The 21745-nt window shown below is 45.6% G+C and overlaps 2 protein-coding genes across 2 annotated transcripts in view; both read left to right on the top strand.

Annotated features, from left to right (window-relative positions):
- The first annotated feature begins 1825 nt into the window (after positions 1-1825).
- On the top strand, positions 1826-12664 carry LOC140544269 (dnaJ homolog subfamily C member 7-like). Its single transcript, XM_072667718.1, has 14 exons — positions 1826-1902; positions 4682-4770; positions 5522-5646; positions 6642-6755; positions 6891-6965; positions 7158-7276; positions 7510-7663; positions 8030-8194; positions 8549-8640; positions 8729-8802; positions 9244-9390; positions 9859-10005; positions 10592-10657; positions 10775-12664. The coding sequence occupies exons 1-14, from the start codon at positions 1832-1834 to the stop codon at positions 10810-10812; spliced, it is 1476 nt and encodes a 491-aa protein (XP_072523819.1). The 5' UTR covers positions 1826-1831; the 3' UTR covers positions 10813-12664.
- A 2783-nt stretch (positions 12665-15447) lies between these two features.
- The window catches only part of aclyb (ATP citrate lyase b), a 36792-nt gene continuing 30494 nt past the window's right edge, over positions 15448-21745 (top strand). Inside the window, exons 1-2 of the mRNA XM_072667962.1 lie at positions 15448-15581; positions 21465-21644. Coding sequence (XP_072524063.1) covers positions 21486-21644 — 159 coding nt within the window. The 5' untranslated portion in view covers positions 15448-15581; positions 21465-21485. The remainder of the gene's footprint in view (positions 15582-21464; positions 21645-21745) is intronic.

Genomic DNA, 21745 nt, shown 5'->3' with positions numbered 1-21745 from the left:
ATCTTATAGTATATTACGAACCATCAAGATTACTTAGCTCTGCTTCCTAGTAGTTCCCAAAATTCAGAAAACCTCAGCAGGGGGAAAAGCCTGTTCTTATAAAGCCCCCCAACTCTGGAATAACCTTCCAGATAATGTTCGGGACTCAGACACAGTCTCAATCTTTAAATCTAAGCTGAAACTCATCTTAGTTTAGTTTAGCTTTTGGTAATTAATGTTTCTTAGATAAGGGTTTCAGGTCCAGGGGTTCGCGGACCCAGGGAATTGTAGCACACTGAGATGCTGGAGCTGTCATCTCGCTGCTTACACGCGATCACTCAGGTTTGTGGATGGTGGAGCAGATGGTGCTCCTGTGTCTGTGTTACCTTCTGGCTCTCTCCTTTTAATTAGGCTATTACAGTCAGACCTGCCGGAGTCCTCAAACACACTCTGATACTGCTCAACATTCTCTGCCCTCCATAAAATCCTTTCAGAACTAACCCTCTCTTTTTACCTTCTCTGAGTAAATGGCCACCCGGCCCGACCTGCTGGAAGACTGCCCGCTGAGGTCCCCTCTACCTGCGTCAGACCAGCTGCCACCTACCGGTCCAACCAGCAGGCCCCTCACCCACCACCACCCATACCAGACCAGCGGCACACCCGCCTACCACTGCTACCTGCTTAGTGACCATGTTAAAACCATTTTAACTATCTGTTATACCTGGTTTGGTCATTTTTATCATTAATGTTTAAATAGTTTTGACCAGAGGAGGACGGGTTGGGTCCCCCTTGGCTCTGAGGGAGTTTTTCCTTGCCACTGTCGCTGTTGGGGCTCACTGGGGGTCTTTGATCCAACATGTCTTACGTTATTTCTTCTTTGTCTCTGTCTTTTACTAATTACTAATTATGTAAAGCTGCTTTGTGACGACAACAGTTGTAAAAAGCTATACTAATAAATCTGACTTGACTTGTAAGAGTGTGAGAGAGTGATAGTGTGAGAGTGAGTGATAGTGTGAGAGTGAGTGATAGTGTGAGAGTGAGTGATAGTGTGAGTGAGTGATAGTGTGAGAGAGAGATAGTGTGAGTGAGTGAGAGAGTGATAGTGTGAGAGTGAGTGATAGTGTGAGTGAGTGATAGTGTGAGAGAGAGATAGTGTGAGTGAGTGATAGTGTGAGTGAGTGATAGTGTGAGTGAGTGAGAGAGTGATAGTGTGAGTGAGTGAGAGAGTGATAGTGTGAGAGTGAGTGATAGTGTGAGAGTGAGAGTGTGTGATAGTGTGAGTGAGTGATAGTGTGAGAGTGTGAGAGAGTGATAGTGTGAGAGTGAGTGAGAGTGTGATAGTGTGAGAGTGAGTGATAGTGTGAGAGAGTGATAGTGTGAGAGTGAGTGTGAGTGTGAGAGAGTGATAGTGTGAGAGTGAGAGTGTGTGATAGTGTGAGAGTGTGAGAGTGAGAGTGTGATAGTGTGAGAGTGTGAGTGAGTGATAGTGTGAGAGTGAGTGATAGTGTGAGAGTGAGAGTGTGTGATAGTGTGAGAGTGTGATAGTGTGAGAGAGTTTTAGTGTGAGAGTGAGAGTGTGATAGTGTGAGAGAGTGAGAGTGAGTGAGAGCGAGTGAGAGTGTGAGAGAGTTTTAGTGTGAGAGTGAGAGTGTGATAGTGTGAGAGTGTGAGAGAGTTTTAGTGTGAGAGTGAGAGAGAGTGATAGTGTGAGAGTGAGAGAGTGATAGTGAAAGGAACATGTAACGATCTATACAGATTACGTCATAATGCAGCTCCTTTTTTTCCTCATTGTGACGCAGCAGCGCCGGATGTTCGCTGCGCTTTTCTTTTTTTCAGCCTGTGGAGGATCAACATGGCAGCTGTGGACTGTGATATGCCGGTGGAGCCGGAGAGTACATTACTAACGCCGGAGGATCTGGAGAGGTGCTTAATCCTGCGGGACCCTTCATTTAATCTCCCCGTGTCTCACATATTACACAGGCCGTCGTGCGTTTCGGCTCTGACAGCTGATAGCCGCGGGTCCGAGGTCCTCTTTCTTCGACTCGTGTGTTTCCACCAGGCGAGCGAGGCTGACTCACGTCTGCTACCATTGTTTAGCCTTTCTGCCCTTTTCGCTGCTCTACCGGCTCCTGCTTTGCGCTCCGGCCGCCTGTAAACGCGTGCTGGCTGGAGCGGCTCTGGGTTCGGACCTGCTGCCCCGTTTTTCTGGGATGAACAGAAAAGCCCGCGGCTGCTTTAGGGCTGAGGGGACGGGGACGGGTCTGGCTCCGTGTCGACCGGCTGACAGCACATTCAGACCCTCACTCTGCCCTGGAACAACTTTAACAACGTGGAAAACATGGGGCTACACGCCTCGTTTGGGCACGCCGCCGCCGCCGGCCCGGCCCGGCCCGGACTCCGTGGCCTGAGCTCGCGCACATCCTGGCTAGCCACGCTAGTGCTAAGTAGCTAAGTAGCTAGCTAGCTGTGTACAGCACCTCGCTACTATCGGTACTTCGCCGCTGAAGTAGTGCCTAAAACGTGGAGTAACGGCTGATTAAACGCGTGTGACTGAGTTTGTGAGGTGTTATTAATAGTTAAAGCTCTTAATAACCAATAAAAAGCTGTGAGGTTTAGAGTTATTCAGTATTTCGTTGATTAAATGTCGTTTAAACGTTTGTCAACAACCTGTGAGGAGATGAATGGGGTTAGCTGGCTGGCTAGCACCCTGACAACTAACAGGGCATTTAACACCTAATATTTAATATCTAATATATAATCTAATATTAGTTAGCTAACCAGGATTATTAATTGCATGTATTTACAAGTAAAAGCCAAGAAGCTAAACTCAAAAATAATATTATAATAGAATTTCTGTCTTAAATTGCAGTTAAATCTGATCAAAGGCAGCTGTCCCGTGTCCCCTGTGAAAGCAGTGCCCGGCATCTGAGCCAGAAAGGTTATAAACAAGACCACCCCAGTGCCAGCTCATGACCTACTAACGCTAAGCCGTGTGAAGCCTCAGACGAAATGACCCATTTCTGTGACCCACCACCAGTGTCTGAGAGATCAGTCTCTGTAGTGGTCACTCTCGATTTTGCGCTGCCCGCCGCGCCAGCCTGGCATCGTAGCTCTCGAAGGCGTACCTTTGGGCATGCCGTTTTACCTGGGTGGCCGGAGGAGGTCGGTTGACAGGTCTGTTATGGCCGTTTCTCATTCTTGGGCATCGGCGTCTTGTCAGTTCGTGATTTATGGCTTTCAGAGATATTGTCGAAGTCATCTATTGTCCGTATTGGCGCAGGCGTGGAGCTTGATCTTCCTAGGCCGTGAGTTCAGAGGAGACTGACCTTTTTCACCTTTTGGATTTAAATGGTGCGGCAACAAAGAAGGATGTCTGGTTTTTAATATTCTTCTGGAAGATAGTCGTTGTTTTTTCCCTTTTGGCACTCTCTGCCCCGCCACTCAGTCCACAGACGTCCCGGACAGCAAAAGGATTGAAATCCGTGGCCTACTTACTGAGGGCATGTTGCTGAAGCTTCCGAGCGTTCGCTGAATGAGTTGACTTGTGCGGCTTAGCTCTGGTACTGCGGTGGAAGTGTGTGCGAAGAGGAAGAGTACCTATACCAGTCCACTTCAGTAGGACGTTTGAACAACAGCTGGATATCAGATTGTCTTTTCAAGCAGATGATATTGTATTTGTAATATGCAGACGGGACGCTCTCAGAAAATGTTTTTTACCTTAAAATAGCAGCTGTAAATCATTGTGATGCTTCATCTCTGTCTGCACTAAGCCAGCAACTTTTAGACCCAAGTTATACTCTGCGCCTCAGTCCTTTAGTCCTTCAGTGGCCAGATAGAGCCAGGAGGTAGCACAGACATGGGAGCACCTTGGAACAGTTGGCATGCGCTGCTCTACCGTCCACAAATCCGAGTGATTGCGTGCAAGCGTCAGGACAACAGCCTCAACATCGCAGTGTACCACAATTCCTTGTGTCTGTGAACCCCTGGGTCTGCAACCTTCATCCGGAGAGAAACATTAGTTTAGCATTCTGTAATTAAACAGTTAAGAGTTGTTAGCCTAGACTTGACGATTGTCATGAACGATTTCTGGAAGGTTATTCCAGAGTTGGGGGGCTATTACTAAGAAGCCAACACCCTGTGATCTAAGTAATGTTGATGGTTAATAATAGGTAACAAGAGCTTGCAGGTACTCGGGAGTGAGACTGTGTCGGGCTTTGTATGTCAGTAGAAGGACTTTATAATCAATAGTGGAAATAATTTTACTGGAAGCCAGTGCAGTGCTGAAAGAACTGGACTGACATGGTCAAATTTTCTAGTTTTAGGAAGGACCCTCAGTTTACTGAGGTTCTTGCTGGAATGTCCTTGCATTAGTGCGTTGCGATTAGTCCAATAGTTGCTGATCTTCTCTGTGAACTCCAGACACTGTTTGAATTTGTTTAGTTCCACCATCAGCTCACCTGGTTTAATCCTTAAATTGAGGTGTTGGATGGAAACTGGAAATACTGACCTCCTTCCAGAAGAGCTCAATTTTTTTTTTCATTTTAATGTTCAAAAACTCAAACCTGCTCCTCATATATATATATACAGTTTACATCACAGTTTTAACTTTTTGCTTTTGCAAGTACTGAATGAAGAAAATGCTGGCTACAGGATCACCTAACAGGCTGTTTTTTGTTTGCTTGTCTGTTTTCTCGGTTTCTAGGGAGGCAGAAAATTTCAAGGAGAAGGGAAATGCCTTCTATGTCAAGAAAGACTACTCCGAAGCATTCAATTACTACACAAAGGCCATTGGTAAGTTTGAATAAAAGCTTGGACGTAGGTCAGAGGTGGACAAGAAGGCAAAAAAATGCGTCAAGTTACAAGAAACATTTCTACAATATACAATATTTTCACATGCAGGCAGGACATAAAAAAATATGGTCATAAAATATTTGTGGCACTACATCCAATAACCCGGGCAGAATTTGCTCATTGCATAGAAACATTCAGTTGTTCAGTGTTCTGTAAGCTCTGACAACTTGCGCCGTATGCTTAGGACGGTAATAAAATGTATAGTGACCAGAGAGAGCCAGAAGGTAACACAGACATGAGAACACCCTAAAACAGTTGGCATCCACAAAGCTAAGTGATTGCATGCAAGTGGCGGGACCACAGCTCCAGCATCTCAGTTTACCACAATTGCTTGTGTCCATCAACCCCTGGAACCTTTTATCTAAAGGGAGGCATTCAGTTCCAAAGGCTAAACTAAACATGGAGTCTTTTAAAATGATTTTTATTCAGAAATTGCTGCACTACATCCAATAACCCAGACCGAATTTGCTCATTCAAAGAAACATTGAGCCGGTCAGTTTCTTTACCCAGTAATGTTCAGGACAGTTTGATGTTATCACAGTAATGATACATATTTCTTTAACGGTAAATTACGATCATATGGACCAGCTCTAGTGGAGATCCGCTTCATGATCTCGTTGACTGTAAATGTTTCTGATGGATGTGAATGATATGCTAGGTGGGCTACAGTGTTTGTTTGCTACTTTGACAGATGCGTGCCCTAAGAATGCCAGCTACTACGGTAACCGTGCTGCCACCTTAATGATGCTGAGCCGTTTTCGGGAGGCGCTGGAGGACTCCCAGCAGGCTGTTCGGCTGGACGAATGCTTCATGAAGGTATGAGGGCGACCGTTGCCAGTTTTCTGGTAGGCATGTCCAACCTCACATTTGTGATGTATGGAGGCACCAGTATTAAATATTTGGGTATATTAAAAGTTTCTAGTTTGACTTCTGTCAGTCAGTCGTTAAATTTAGTCAGGTCATGTTCTTCATTTTGAGGTGCACAGACAAGTGCACTATTGTGTTCACACCACTGATTAAAAAATTGAGCATTATATATTCTGTAAAATGCAGACAAACTGAAAGCAACCTTGCCTTTCAGCTAAATTTGATTTAATTAGAAGGATGAAGATCCCTTAGATTTACAGGTGTTTTGATTTAAAGAAAAGGGTTGAGGGACAGGGTCTGCTGCCAGTAGACCGTTCTGATGAAGAAGCTCAAAGGGGACATTTTTTGAGTAGATTTCATTTTCAGATTTCTTTGGGTTTTTTTTAAACTGCGATCCAAAAATATAATACTTTGTGTAAATGATCATTGTTAGCAACCATCAGCTGAAAACCATCAATGCTGAGTTTTATGGACTCACGTAACCATTAAAAGATTTGAGTGGCCATCATCAAATGAAATAGCAAGTGGCAATCACTGGGGTCCAAGCACTATGCGCAATTACTGTGCCAGTAGAACTCCAACGATGAGCAGTGTTATCTTTCAGGCTGGCTTCAGTTTATATAGATACTCGAGATTTTTAGCCGTAACTTGAATTTGCACGGTTGTTAAACTAACTGGGTGAATTTTATTCTGAGGACATCAGAATACCTTTTTCATGAGTTTCACTGCTCAGAGAGATGGCACGGATGTGTACATATCAGCATAAAATGCTGAATTGGATCCCTGTAACAAATCTTGCCTTAAATGTTCAGGTGCTTTAGCTACAAACGTTCTCTCTCTCGTGTACCCAGACAGCCTGTCTTGCCTTTTCCATCACTGATATTAGATACCAACATTTTGCACTTTTTTAAATGCTGCTGATTAAGTCTGCTGAAATTTCACAGGGTCATCTCAGAGAAGGGAAGTGCCACCTGTCATTAGGCAACGCCATGGCTGCCAGCCGCTGCTTTCAGAAGGTCCTGGAACTGGATCCCACCAACACTCAGGCCTTACAAGAGGTAAAGATGGAAGGGGATAGTTTCATACACGCTCCCCCCCCCCCCCCCCCTTAACCCGAGTGTAGTTGGTCGACCAGGGCGTGTTTGGTGTGTGAAGTTTGCTTTTATACTTTTGCCCTGTTTTGGTTCTTCTAGCACAAGAATGCAGCAGCTTTATTGGAGTATGAGAAGATGGCTGAGTTTGGGTTTGAGAAGAGGGACTTCAGAAAGGTAATCCTTTCAGCATAATTTCAGTATCTTTAGCACAGATTTTCATTCTATCCTGATGTGTTGTGATTTTGTCTGGGGGTCCCGGTCTCTCTGAGGAATGTTTTGAGAACCACTTCTCTAAACCGCCCTTACTAAAGGCCTTTTAAATCAGTGCTAAACTGGTTCGTTTCTCTCTGCTTGCCTGCTGTGTAGGTGGTTTTCTGCATGGACCGGGCGTTGGAGTTTGCTGGTGCCTGTCACAAATTTAAAATCCTGAAGGCGGAGTGTTTGGCTCTGCTGGGGAGATACCCTGAAGCCCAGTCTGTGGCCAGGTATGTGAAAGGAGCTGGTCAAAAGCATACTTGTCTACAGCCACACAGGGTATTGTATAATGAAGAACAACAGGCATCAAGAACGCCTAACAACTACACCAACTCACGTTTCCTTTATTTTGGACACTTAAATGTGTTTAAAACCAAGTTGTTTCTCAGCCCATAGTCTGTGTTTTAATTTTTAAATTTTTATTCTTGTATCTAATAATCCGGTTTTCCCCTCTGTGTCTTAGTGATATCTTGAGAATGGACTCCACCAACGCAGATGCTCTCTATGTGCGGGGTTTGTGCCTTTATTACGAGGACTGCATCGAGAAAGCCGTTCAGTTCTTCGTTCAGGCCCTGCGCATGGCACCCGATCATGAGAAGGCTCGTCTAGCTTGCAGAGTAAGTCTCTTCCTGCAAAGTGAGGCTGAGAACATGGCCTTTAGAGTGCAATCTGATACTGGTTACTTCCCCGTGCTTTTATTAGTGGTCAGTAACACAGTTATTAAGTAGGTGAAGCTCAAACACGGTACTGGACAAAATTCTGGCTACATGTTAGTAATATATTCTATATATCTGTATACTAACTATACTAGCAGACCTTTTGTTATTCTGCTTATTTTGCACAACTTAAAAGTTTAGAACTTTAACCTCCCATATTTAATGTGTACATTTCTATATCCGTCATTCTGTATCCATTTGTGATTAGTCTTTAGGAGCAACACCTCCAGTAGGTTGTCTAACTGATATTTGGTGTCTTCCATTCAGAATGCGAAAGCCCTGAAGGCGAAGAAAGAAGAGGGCAACAACGCCTTTAAGGATCGTGACTACGATGCTGCATATCAGCTGTATTCAGAGGCTCTGACCATCGACCCCAACAACATCAAAACGAACGCTAAGCTCTACTGCAACAGAGCCACAGCTGGGGTCAAGGTGAGCAGGCTTTTTATCTGTTCTGGTCACTTCTGCAGCAGTTGGTAGCAAGACGTCTACTTAGAATTCCTCTTATGAATCAAATCTAAAGGCAATGTCATTGTTGATGTTCCACAGCTTTCTTGGTCACTTTTGACTTCTCTGCTCTTTAGTTCCTCATTCTGAGCACATCTAGAACTTAATCGATCCGTCTGAAGTTGCAGAAGACCGGCATTTAAGAATTTTTAGTGTGTCAAAGGTCCGATCGTAACAGATTTATTATTATTGATATCGATATCGTGTCATCATAAACGATGAATGCACTAAAATTGCTCAGAGATGTTAAGCAGTTGTTTCTGTGTGCTGCTCTTGCAGCTAAATAAACGGGAGCAGGCCATTGAGGACTGCAGCAGTGCCATCAAACTAGACGAGAGCTACATTAAAGCCTACCTGAGGAGAGCTCAGTGGTGAGTAAGCGTTTACTTTGAGCTGCTGTTGACTCCACTGAACAGCAGCATGCTGACACTTGAGTGTGTGTGTGTGTGTGTTTTGTAGCTATATGGACATGGAGCAGTATGAAGAAGCAGTTCGGGACTACGAGAAAGTCTACCATACAGAAAAGACGAAAGGTAAAAAAAAAAAAAAAAAAACCCAATAAATTAATTTAAACAAAAAGCAATAAGCAGTTACTCTGACTTCACGACAGAGCTGCTTCAAATGTGGCTCAGCCATTAAGATATTCGGACCATTTTGTATTTTTTTTTTTTTTGTTATTATAGTACTCATTAAAAGCTAACAGTTCTGAATGTGTGCTGCTGCTTTGGTGTGCTTCTCTAGTTCCTTGTAAAAATGTAGAGGTTTTTTTTTTATTGTCATTTTGTGTACATTAATGTGTGAATCTGAAATCTTTACATATCTATTTCTATTTACTTACTGTGGGGATTTTTGCTAATCATCCGCTTACTTGTGGTCACCCAACCCCCCCGCATACTTTTGAAAATGTATGTAAATTTAGTCCCGATGTAGTCTTAACTAACGTCTCTCTCACTGTCTCTGTCTGTGTCTATCAGAGCATAAAACCCTGTTGAAGAATGCTCAGTTAGAGCTGAAGAAAAGCAAAAGAAAAGACTACTATAAGGTCCTTGGCGTAAACAAGGATGCGACAGAGGACGAGATAAAGAAAGCTTACCGGAAACGTGCCCTCATGCACCACCCAGGTAAACTCGCATGGCGTCTGCAGATGCAGATTATTTGCTATTAAATGCATCATAATCTCAATTTTCACAACCACTCTACTTAATTATAATGCAGTTACTTTTCAGACTTTATTATTTTACATTTTGATTCATTTCTAACATTCCAAAGTCAATACATTTGAATCTGTACCTTTAATCAGTCGTGATGAATCCATGCATTTTTACGCACCTAATATTCAGACATTTCCAGGATCATTAGTTCCAGTCCTGGAGGACTGGTGTCCAGCACAGCTTGGTTTCCTCCCAGCCCAAATACGCCCTGTTCAAGTCAGTTATCAAATCAGTTAATTACTAGAATTGGTGGATACAACAAGCAAGATCACCAGACTCTGCTGGATATCGGCCCTCCAGTACTGATGAGCCCTGCTTTAAAGTGCTATCTAAATCTCAATGTGTCAGTCTAACCTCTTATTTCCTGTGTGCTGTCAGACCGGCACAGCGGAGCGAGTGCTGAGGTGCAGAAGGAAGAGGAGAAGAAGTTTAAGGAAGTGGGTGAAGCCTTCACCGTGCTCTCCGACCCCAAGAAGAAATCTCGCTACGACAGCGGCCACGACCTGGAAGACGACAACATGGGAGGTCAGTCATGGTGTCTGCGTTAATGCGGTGTGGTGACCCTCCCGCAGTACCTTTGTGGCCCGCTGGTGGGGGCAGTCAACGTTTTGAGAATGGAAAGGAAAAAAAAAAGGCAGAGCAACTTCTCGGCTGTATGTGTAATCTCATAGAGTGCACCTATACCTATATGGAAGATGATTCTGATTACGATTGGCCAATGAGAGCACGTACAGAGTCGAGGTACTTGGCTAGTAAACTGGCATGTCAGCATGCAGTGTGATATTACAGAGAAAAGGTTCATACAGAGGGATCAGATTCAGTCAGGTCTGATGTAGTCGATATATCTATTTATGGGATTATTCTACATGCACATCCGTAGATCCCATGAACTCTTCACTGAGGGAAATGATCAGAGGTGGCAGATTTACACAAGTCACTTTATTCTCCTCTTAAACTTTCGATTCAAATTCAGAGCCGAGAAATTTAAATTTAAAGTCATCAAGTCACGTTTCTAAATGAATTTAAACTTAAACATGCAGAATCGTTGCTTATTGTTGTCTTTCCAAGCTCATTCTTTGTTTTTGCGTTCCTTCCCTCTTTTTGCCTCCAGATTTCGATGCCAACAACATCTTCAAGGCCTTCTTTGGTGGACCTGGAAACTTCAGCTTTGAATCAAGTCAGTACATATTTAATAATTTGAAAAATCCCTCTTTTAATATCAAAACCCAATGAAGTTGGAGCTCGTTACTGACCCTGCTTTATTTGCTTCATTTATTTATTTCTTTATTTTTAGATTCCGGACCTGGAAATTTCTTTTTCCAGTTTGGCTAAAGCAGAAAAGCCCTGCTCGATTCCATCAGCTCAGGAACAAGATGGAAGTGTGTGTTTTTTTTGTTTTTTTTTCTTTTCTTTAGTTTGTTTATTTTTTGTTTCTCTCCAATCCAGTTTTCCTGACATTTTTACTAATAATGATTCATCATCACTCACCTATTACCCAGAGCTGTCCTAAACCTCTCTCTCATTCTGCAGACAGTCGGTAACTGTTTCCAGTTAACTCATCACTTGCTGACGTGTCGAGAGAAGCTTGAATTTTTTTTTTTTTTTTTTTTAACAAAAAAATAAAAATAATTAAAAAAAAAACAGAATGTAGGACCAGATGTGGATAAATTACAAATGATGAGGGGGGGTAAGGATCATTCAAAGTCCTCTCTATCTCTGAGCCACACACATTGACAAGTGACATGGTGAGCAGCAGTATGTTTAGGCTTCATCTCTTTCTGTACTACCTATTGATTTTCACACAGTGTAAATGTGGGCATTAAGGAAATGCTCCAGTGTTTTTTATTTTTACCTAATCGGTGATACAGTCGATTTACCACACACCGCAACTGAGAGAGCCTGATCAGAGCTGCTGTTATGAAGTTTTATCCAGCACAGTAAAAAAAATAACTAACTAAAGCCGTTCTTTAGCTTTTTAAAACATCCACTGAGAATTCAGTGTCATATTATTATTATTATTATTATTATTATTAATATATGCGTATTTCAAATGAATGGGCTCTGTCGCTGTCTAATGACTGGACCGAGATATTGACACTGCGGTTTATGATAAAAGGCTGAGGTCAGGTTGAAAAACACTGGAGTATTCCTTTAACGCCTCCCCTGTTGTCCTCTCTGCTACCAAAGCTGTCCGCACTCAGGGCTACTCTGGGCTACGTTATGGCCACGCGGTTCATGATCCCTATACATATGTAGTGCCATCTTAAACCAACATGATGTGTATAATGATGTCGTTTTTAATACGTAGTACAAGTTAGCGTAACCCACTGGTGCTACTTACATAGACCACACAGACTATGGTTGTGTCCAGTTTGTCCGGGCCTGCTCGCGGCCGTCAGAATTCTCTAAAACAACAAACAGACAAACAAACGAAAGTCAGGACTCGATTCTGTGTTCTAGATAGTAAGGAACCCTGTAACTGAAGTGTTTCCATGTTCCCACTGCGGTGCGCTCGGGTCACTCTGACGCGGACGTTAAAGACACGCTTCAGTTAATATCAGTGCTAATGTTGCTAATGTTGAATGAAAGTCAGTAGCCACCAGTTAGCGTCTACGCTACGCTAAAGGCCTTCATTCTCTGTCTGCAGAGTTGGCATGTCTCTAAACAGTGTCAGACAAACACACACACACACACACCCACACACACACACACACACACACACACTTATGGACAGGGTCTGATTTTGCTCCTGTGTCTCTTGATTGGTTAATTTTACTGGAATGTAAAGTTTTGCTCGTGTTCATAACTGATGATCTTTTAAACTATTCTAGGTTTTTGTCACATGTTTGTATTTATTGTATAGAAATGCGGAACGTTGCGGCTAGTGGTATTTTTTTTTTTTTCCCCACGTTTTATAAACGTCAGAACGTACAAAATGGAGAAATATGAAATATGTGTTATGCAATTTGCCACCAGTTATTTTCCTTTGTTTTTTTTTTTTTTTTTTTTCTTTCTTTTTTTTTTTTTTAATAAACCTTTCGGCCGCTATGCAGGAAACCTAGCTGGGCAAGCTGCAGCGAGAGAAGTCAGTTAATCAGGTTTTTTTTTTTCCTGTACATTGTCAACAATTGAAAATGCTCACAATTTGTAAAGTCAAAATTGCCAATAAACTGTAAAAATCTAACAGTGTGGTGTTTTTTTCTTTTGTTTTTTTGTTTGTTGTTTGTTTGTTTGTTTTGTTTAAAGGAAGATTTCTAAGATGAAACAGGTGCTTTTTAATGCGTTTAATTCAGATTAAGGCTGAATCACACTGCAGTGACCTCAGATTTGTTTCCTAAATCAGAGTAAAAATGAGTGTTCAGATTTCAAGCTGACCAGATCGGAGTTGTAGGGTCAGACTAGTTGAATTTGCTCCTTTATCCTCATTAGGTGACGACTGTGTCCGGTCATGTGTTTTAGATGTTTTGAGCTGTTCAGATTTAGGCTGAGAAAGCGCAGTCTCAGAAAGGAGCCAATGAGAATGCTCGGTCTCAGAAAGGAGCCAATGAGAATGCTCGGGCTCAGAAAGGAGCCAATGAGAAGCGCAGTCACAGAAAGGAGCCAATGAGAATGCTTGGTCTCAGAAAGGAGCCAATGAGAATGCTTGGTCTCAGAAAGGAGCCAATGAGAATGCTCGGTCTCAGAAAGGAGCCAATGAGAATGCTCGGTCTCAGAAAGGAGCCAATGAGAAGCACAGTCTCAGAAAGGAGCCAATGAGAAGCACAGTCTCAGAAAGGAGCCAATGAGAATGCGCAGTCTCAAGAAAGGAGCCAATGAGAATGCTTGGTCTCAGAAAGGAGCCAATGAGAATGCTCGGGCTCAGAAAGGAGCCGATGAGAATGCTCGGTCTCAGAAAGGAGCCAATGAGAATGTGCGGTCTCAGAAAGGAGCCAATGAGAATGCTCGGTCTCAGAAAGGAGCCAATGACAATGCGCAGTCTCAGAAAGGAGCCAATGAGAATGCGCGGCCTCAGAAAGGAGCCAATGAGAAGCACAGTCTCAAGGAAGGAGCCAGTGAGAAGCGAAGTCTCAGGAAGGAGCCAATGAGAATGCGCAGTCTCAAGAAAGGAGCCAATGAGAATGCTCGGTCTCAAGCAAGAAGCCAATGAGAATGCTCGGTCTCAGAAAGGAGCCAATGAGAATGCGCAGTCTCAAGCAAGGAGCCAATGAGAATGCTCGGTCTCAAGCAAGAAGCCAATGAGAATGCTTGGTCTCAGAAAGGAGCCAATGAGAATGCTCGGGCTCAGAAAGGAGCCAATGAGAAGCGCAGTCAGAAAGGAGCCAATGAGAAGCGTGGTCTCAGAAAGGAGCCAATGAGAATGCTCGGTCTCAGAAAGGAGCCAATGAGAATGCGCGGTCTCAGAAAGGAGCCAATGAGAATGCGCGGTCTCAGAAAGGAGCCAATGAGAATGCTCGGTCTCAGGAAGGAGCCAATGAGAATGCGCGGTCTCAGAAAGGAGCCAATGAGAAGCACAGTCTCAAGGAAGGAGCCAGTGAGAAGCGCAGTCTCAGAAAGGAGCCAATGAGAATGCGCAGTCTCAAGAAAGGAGCCAATGAGAATGCTCGGTCTCAGAAAGGAGCCAATGAGAATGCTCGGTCTCAGAAAGGAGCCAATGAGAATGCTCGGGCTCAGAAAGGAGCTAATGAGAATGTGCGGTCTCAGAAAGGAGCCAATGAGAATGCTCGGTCTCAGGAAGGAGCCAATGAGAATGCGCGGTCTCAGAAAGGAGCCAATGAGAATGCTCGGTCTCAGGAAGGAGCCAATGAGAATGCTCGGTCTCAGGAAGGAGCCAATGAGAATGCTCGGTCTCAGGAAGGAGCCAATGAGAATGCGCGGTCTCAGAAAGGAGCCAATGAGAATGCTCGGTCTCAGAAAAGAGCCAATGAGAATGCTCGGTCTCAGGAAGGAGCCAATGAGAATGCTCGGTCTCAGGAAGGAGCCAATGAGAATGCTCAGTCTCAGAAAGGAGCCAATGAGAATGCTCGGGCTCAGAAAGGAGCCAATGAGAATGCGCAGTCTCAAGAAAGGAGCCAATGAGAATGCGCGGTCTCAGGAAGGAGCCAATGAGAATGCATGGTCTCAGAAAGGAGCCAATGAGAATGCTCGGTCTCAGAAAGGAGCCAATGAGAAGCACAGTCTCAAGAAAGGAGCCAATGAGAATGCTCGGTCTCAAGCAAGAAGCCAATGAGAATGCTCGGTCTCAAGCAAGAAGCCAATGAGAATGCTCGGTCTCAAGCAAGAAGCCAATGAGAATGCTCGGTCTCAGAAAGGAGCCAATGAGAATGCGCGGTCTCAGAAAGGAGCCAATGAGAATGCGCGGTCTCAGAAAGGAGCCAATGAGAATGCGCGGTCTCAGACCGGAGCCATTTAAAAAGGCGTGGGTTGAGCCGGGAGCCAGTGACCCGTGAATGAGAAAGTTCATAAACAGGCCAAAGACAATGAGGGCGCTCAGGCGTAGACAGTAGCCAATGAGAAGTTGCAGAGTCACGCAGGCGCCAATGAGAAGTCGCAGAGTTACGCAGGAGCCAATGAGAAGTCGCAGAGTTACGCAGGAGCCAATGAGAAGTCGCAGAGTTACGCAGGAGCCAATGAGAAGTCGCAGAGTCACGCAGGAGCCAATGAGAAGTCGCAGAGTTACGCAGGAGCCAATGAGAAGTCGCAGAGTTACGCAGGAGCCAATGAGAAGTCGCAGAGTCACGCAGGAGCCAATGAGAAGTCGCAGAGTCACGCAGGAGCCAATGAGAAGTCGCAGAGTCACGCAGGAGCCAATGAGAATGCGAATGTCGGACACGAGCTACTAGAACGAGCAGAGACAGGCAGGAGCCAATGAGAATGCGCGGTGTCAGATGGGAGCCAATGGGAGTGCGCGGTGTCAGATGGGAGCCAATGGGAGTGCGCGGTGTCAGATAACGCTATGGGGAGAGGATGAGGCGAGGGCAGGCTGGCCGTGCGGGGACAGAGCTACAGTAAGTCAGCGGCTGTGTGCGGTGGAGCCTCACCTCGCGGCAAACCGGGCAGAAAAGCGGCGGACCTGGACTATCGTACTGCTGTTTATCAGCGAGGTGAGCCGCGTCGGGCTGGAGGGGTTGATTGAACACGGGTTTGCTACAAATCTGAGGCGTTTCCTGCGCTCGAGCTCCGGACTCGGCTAACTTAGCGAGCTTAGCGGCTAGGCTAGCTGGAAGTGTACCTGCCTGCTTGCTCCGGCCGGGCAAATTAGCCAGGGCTAGCTCAGCTCGGCTCGGCTCGGCTCAGCTCGGCTCGGCTCAGCCTGGCGAGCTGACTGGGTTAGCTAAGCTAGCTAAATCATTCAATTTTAATTTCAGGCGTTTCTTTACTCCCTCTTGACCCCCTCCCTCAGTCCGTGGCCTGATTTTGGGATGCTGGGCGGCGGGTGGGCGGGTGGGATGCTGTGTGTTGGTGGACCCCCGGCTCTGCTGCGGGAAGTTTGACGTGTTTTGCTTGGGAATATTGGCTGGATGGAGGATGGAGTGGCTAAACGGGGGTCAGCAGATGTGGACATCCCTGCCCCCCCCACCCCACATCCCCATACCCCCCTACCCCCCCCCCCCCCCCCCCACCCCTCTCTCAGGCTGCACAGATGGAGGGGCTGCAGTTTCTGCCCCCTCCCCTCCGTCCCTCCCTGCCTTCCTTCCTTCCTTTCTTTCTATCAGTTGTCAGGGATCAATACAGCCTCCTGATCAGCTCTCAGACTACCAGCAGCTCCCTGCTTATCTAAAGGACTCGGCTGATGGGCCGATGGGCCGAGGAGATCTGAAGCGTAGGCCCCCGTTGGAGTTACCTGGACTCCTGTCTACCCGCGGCGATTGATCACTAAGGAGACGTGGTCTGATTGTGAGATCCAAGTCACGAATTATAGACAAACACAGTCTAATAAACTAATAACACACACACACACACACACACACACACACACAGCCGTACTGTTCATCTTATACCGAGCATATTGAGTAAACGTCCAAAGTGCAGACTACAAAAAGTAAGTGGACCCCTGCACCGTTCCTTCCTTCAAATGTGGGAAGCTTGGAGTGCACAGGCCTCTTCAGGTCGTACCCCAGCGTCTCGATAGAGCTTCCTTTTCATCCGTTCTTCAGTTCTTGACTTGAGTCACTTGTGAGTTTTGGGTCATCGTCCTGTTGCAGCACCCAACGTCGCTTCAGCTTGAGGACGCTGAACGCTGCCCTTGCATCCTCCAGTAAAATGTTGTGATGCATCGTTGAATTCGTGCTTTTCTCAGTGATCGCAGAGCATCAGTATTCATTCAGTATTAGCATTTTTCAAATAATTCCGATGACATTTCTGATGTTTTTACTGAGTTACTGATATTAATGAGTTAATGAGTCTGGTATAATCGGCTTATGTACCTGTTATGCAGGCTTATGAGCGCTGAGAACCAGGCTGAGCTCTGCTACTGCGGGCTGGTTTACGTCTAGTCTAGCCTAGTCTAGCCTAATCTGGCGTAGCTGAGCACTGTACCAAAGAACAAATAAACACCACAAATTTTTAATAATTATTAGATAGTTTTCGTGTTACTTACCCGAGCTCCTTGCTTTGGTCGGCCTAGCGTTGGATTTTAGCCTTTCCAGAGGCTTCCACAGCGGACAGCAGCATCGGCCCTTGCTCTGGTCAGCCTAGCGTCAGCTTTTTGACGCGCCTCAGGCTTTTCTGCACTGGGTAACCGCATTGGTCAGGTTAGCATTAGCTTTTTGATATTCCAGCAGCTTTTCCGTGCTGGATAAACGCATCGGCCCTTGCTTTGGTCAGCCTACCGTTAGCTTTTAGCCTGTCCTGAGGCTTTCGTTCACCAGACGTCTGCAACAGTCCTTGCTCTTGTTGGCCAAGCATTAGCTTGTAGCCTGTCCAGAAGCTTTCGCTCGCCAGGTGATGGCGACAATCCTTGCTTTGCTCGGCGTAGCTTAAGCTTCTACCACTAATTAGTTAAAAAAAAGATATATAACGAATATTTAACTTAATTATAGACTCGCAAGCTGTGCTGTATCCACAGCTGCATCTCTGGGGTCGAGGATTTTTAGATCCCTGCAACGTCCGTAAACGTTGAGGCTTTTTCATAGTCCGAGTGTGTGTACTCACACACACACACACACACACACACACACACACACACACACACTCGCAGAGTAGTGAGCGAGAAAAGGGTGTGTGAGGTGTGTTTTGTGTAGGCGGCTGCAGCAGCAGTCAGTGTCTTTGACAAGTTGCGCTGGTTGGACAGCGTGCATTGATTTGTCTTGGACAGGAGCAGCCTGCTCGATCATATGTCCGGCGTCCTGCAGCGGTGTCTGACTGTACTGTTCAGCAGTGCCACGTTCTAGACGTTCATTAGAGAACCCGCTGTGACTCGCTGGGCTCTTCTGTAAAACACACAGGGTGGCGTACAAAGGTTCGGGCTCCCTGCTCAACACTGTAATCAATATTAGCGTAGAAACCAGTTTGTTTTGGATATTTATAGGAACTGAAGGAAGCACCATGCAAAAGTTTGGGCACCTCTGACTTTTCAGGTTTCAGGCTGTGGTTTGTTCACAGTCCTCATCAGATAGGTGGAGTTCAAAGCTTATAAATACTGACCTCTCAAACCTGGTCCCAGAGACTAGCACTCTAGCAGAAGTTATGGTTGTAGGAGGTGGAGAAATGTTTGGCGTGGCGTCTCCTGATGTGGGGGTCCGAGGTGTTGGTGTAGGTAGGTATCTTTTTATTGTTCAGAAATAGGCTTTCATGAAATGCCGCTTTAAAGAAGCGATAATCAGACGTGTCAGGTTTAAGCCACGCCCACTTCTGGTTCAGATCTAAAAACAGAAACCGGGGCTTTGAACCCTAAGCAGTGAGAGTCTTTCAAAGGAAGTGGGTGAGTTCTGACGTTGCGGAGGGGAGTGTAGCTGTGTTCAGCTTTTAGCTAATCTTACCGGGGGTTTGAGGTGATGTTCTACAGCCCAATATCACATCCTCCTGTCCCTCCTGTCCCTCCTGTTCCCCCTGTTTCCTGTTCGACCAGATTGTTTCAGGTGGAATTGGAAGTGCTAACAGTGCTGATGACGGTCCAGTGAAGCCACCCTACAGTGATTCTGCTTGGCTGGATTTGCAGGGACCACTCCAGCCACCCCCTCAGTGCAGTCATTGCTTTTCCATCGGTCATGAAGTCGTCAGTCAGTTTCTGCCAGGAAAGGGAGCAGCTCACTCCGGCCTGTGTGTGTGTGTGTGTGTGTGTGTGTGTGTGTGTGTGTGTGTGTGTGTGTGTGTGTGTGTGTGTGTGTGTGTGTGTGTGATCTCACCGGTTTTGGCTTTTAGAAAGCAGCCTTAGTGTTGATGCTGCCCACGTGCTGAGAAGACTTGTGAGCAGCCAGTGGCCTTTTATTAACAATTAACCCAACAACTGGCCTCTGTTGAGCTGCTGTGAGCGAGTAGAGCCGACTCCACAAACAGCAGCTGCTGTGTTGACCAAAGGATGGGCTAGCTGGCTTCTAATGGTCTAAAACCAATCCTTTTACGACTCATGGAGGCGGATGTTCCACGCAACGGCGCTCCGATGCGGTGTATGAAGTTGCCCGTGGTTGTCTCAACTCAGGATCCTGTTACTGCTTTATGGAGCAGGATGTTAGCGTTGCTAGTGCAGGAAAGGGTTAAAAATCGTTCACCCAGCGGCAGGACGCCATTCAGGGTTTCATACATTAGTATATCTCAACGTTTTCAAAACAGCAGAAATAAGCTCAAGAAATGTCTGCGTTTAGTTAGATTACCATGCCAGTGTGGCACTGCCCATTAACCCTACTGCACGTAACTCCCCCCTAGCCTAGCATCCCGGCACCAGGAGGGTAATGACTTAACACGCGTCTCCTTTAATACATGCAAAGCCAGCTGCCAATGTGGCATTGCCGGGAATCACCGGATGCCCCTCTACCTACCCATCCGGACAGAGCACGGCCAGTTGTGCTCTCTCCGTCTCCGGCTGCTGATGCCAAAGTGGCATGGCTCAAGATTCGTACTCGCGACCCCTGGGCCACAGTGGTAGTGCATTAGACTGCTGAGCCGCTTAGAGCCCTAAAAATGTCATTTTAAAAAATGTGTCAAATGTAATTAATAGAAATACAGTTTTCCTGTGAGGATAAAGTTAGAACTCCCCCACATTTATTACTACTTCAGACGCCTGAAATTAGACGCAGGAGCCAATCATCAGCTGCAGATGATCAGAACATGGTTGGAGAGGATTCTGGAGGTCTGCTCTTGACTGAAGTTGAAGTAAGTGGTGAAGATCACCATGGCCAGATTCAGAGAGCTCCTGCCAGCATGGCCAGATCAGATCAGGTCAGGTCAGGACCAAGACCAGGACGTCTGGATTTGTGTGTTTAGTTCTACTACCTCCATCTCTCAAAACTGTTCAAACAAAGACACTCTGTCCTGTCCTGTCCTGTCCTGTCCATCCGTGTGTTTGTGGGGCAGCTCCTGAAAGTTGAGTCTGCTGTAAGTTTATTTGAGTGAGCGAAAAAGCTGCCCAGCCTGTAGAAGCACATGCCTTTTCTTCTCCGGTTGGAGAAGATGCACTGAGTAGACGTCAGAAACTGTCTGACATCTGCAAAAGACCAGACCCACATGCAGACTTTGAGATGTCTGATGGGAGATTTCTGATCTTCTAAATTGACGGATATCAGTTCAGCAAATGCGGGATCAGATCTAGTTCCGGATCTAGTTTTTCTAGTTTATGTAAGGCGTGTTGATCTTAACTGAGCTGTAGTGCTTTACATATGCTGCTCTAATGCAGGCTTTCAGTTCTCTAAACTATAAACATTTAAAAATGGGTAAAAGAAAATAATTTGTAATTTGTAATGAAGGATCTGAAGACTAAGACTTGGACTAGGTTAAAACCACAGCCTGTGTGTAACCTATTCATAAAAAATCAGATTGAGAATTGATACAGTACTACATAACAGAATATCGTGATACTTTGATGTATACATTTTCTCACACCCTTGGAATAACTAGGTAATGATTACATCTGTAGTACCTCTCCTTAGCAGGGTAGCTAACTGGCTGCTGGCTTTTAAACACAACCCTACCGTCCTTTTCTTCCTAAGTAAGTACTGCCAATTAACCAACCCATCCATAACTAGCACTAGCACTAGCAATGCTCCCGACACTGGAAAAGTAAGTGTCCTCCAGTACATGTTAATCCCAACGCCCCTTTTTTAACTGCGGCGGGTCGCTCTGAGGTAACGCGGGGTCCCCAGCCCGGCCATAAGAGGTATTTGATGGCGAGATCGCCATCGGCCCACCCGATGGCCAGTTGTGCTCTGGAAGACTCCGGTTTCTGATGGCAAAGTGGCATGGCGGCTGACTCGCAACCCCCCTGCGTCAAAGCATGGCATCGGTTTGGACTACTGAGCCGCTCGGACCCCCGATGGAGCAGTTTTTGTTTTAATGATTTTATTTAAAATGTTTATTTTAGTTTTCCATCTGGATGTTTTGCATATTTTATATATTTTTATATTTTATATTCATTTGAATCATTTTATTACACGATCAGCTCATTGGTACACACTAGGCTAACAGCGGCACTTTTGGGGGTCTCCCAGGTCAAATGCAAGTCACTCTGGACACGAGTTTCAGATAAATGCAAACATTTTAAATGGAATTGTGCTTTTCTTTCTAATTATCCCTGTTTGTTCAGTGATCCTCTACCTCTGCAAGTGGTCGGCTGGATAATGACCATCAGAGTCTGTTTACCACATTAAGCCTTAAGCTGTGACTTTGGTGCTGCAGATGTGTGTGCTTTCTTTAGGGTAATGATCCGTTGACCCTGCTGCCGGCTTGTTTTCATCACTAGCGACGGTTCCTAGGTGTAGAAAAGCTGGTTTGTGTGATTAGTGCCTTTCTGTGAATTTCGTTGAACCCTTTTCCTTTGTTGTGTCTGTGCGCAGGGCAGCTGAGACTGAGCCGTGATGTCTGCCAAAGCCATCTCCGAGCAGACCGGGAAAGAGTTCCTGTATAAGTACATCTGCACCACGGCCGCCGTGCAGAACCGCTTCCGCTACGCCACCGCCACCGCCGAGACTGACTGGGAACGCCTCACACAGGACCACCCGTGGCTCCTCACCGAGGTTTGTGCATGCCCAAGAGCTACGGTCACTACAGTACCAGAAGTTTCACCAAGCAGTGCGATGCTACACAAATGCAGAACACTCAGTGTTTGAACCCCAGT

Source organism: Salminus brasiliensis, chromosome 22 (genome assembly GCF_030463535.1).
Source record: "Salminus brasiliensis chromosome 22, fSalBra1.hap2, whole genome shotgun sequence".
In the NCBI taxonomy this organism is placed as follows: domain Eukaryota; kingdom Metazoa; phylum Chordata; class Actinopteri; order Characiformes; family Bryconidae; genus Salminus; species Salminus brasiliensis.
This window is presented reverse-complemented; position numbering and strand designations above follow the sequence as displayed.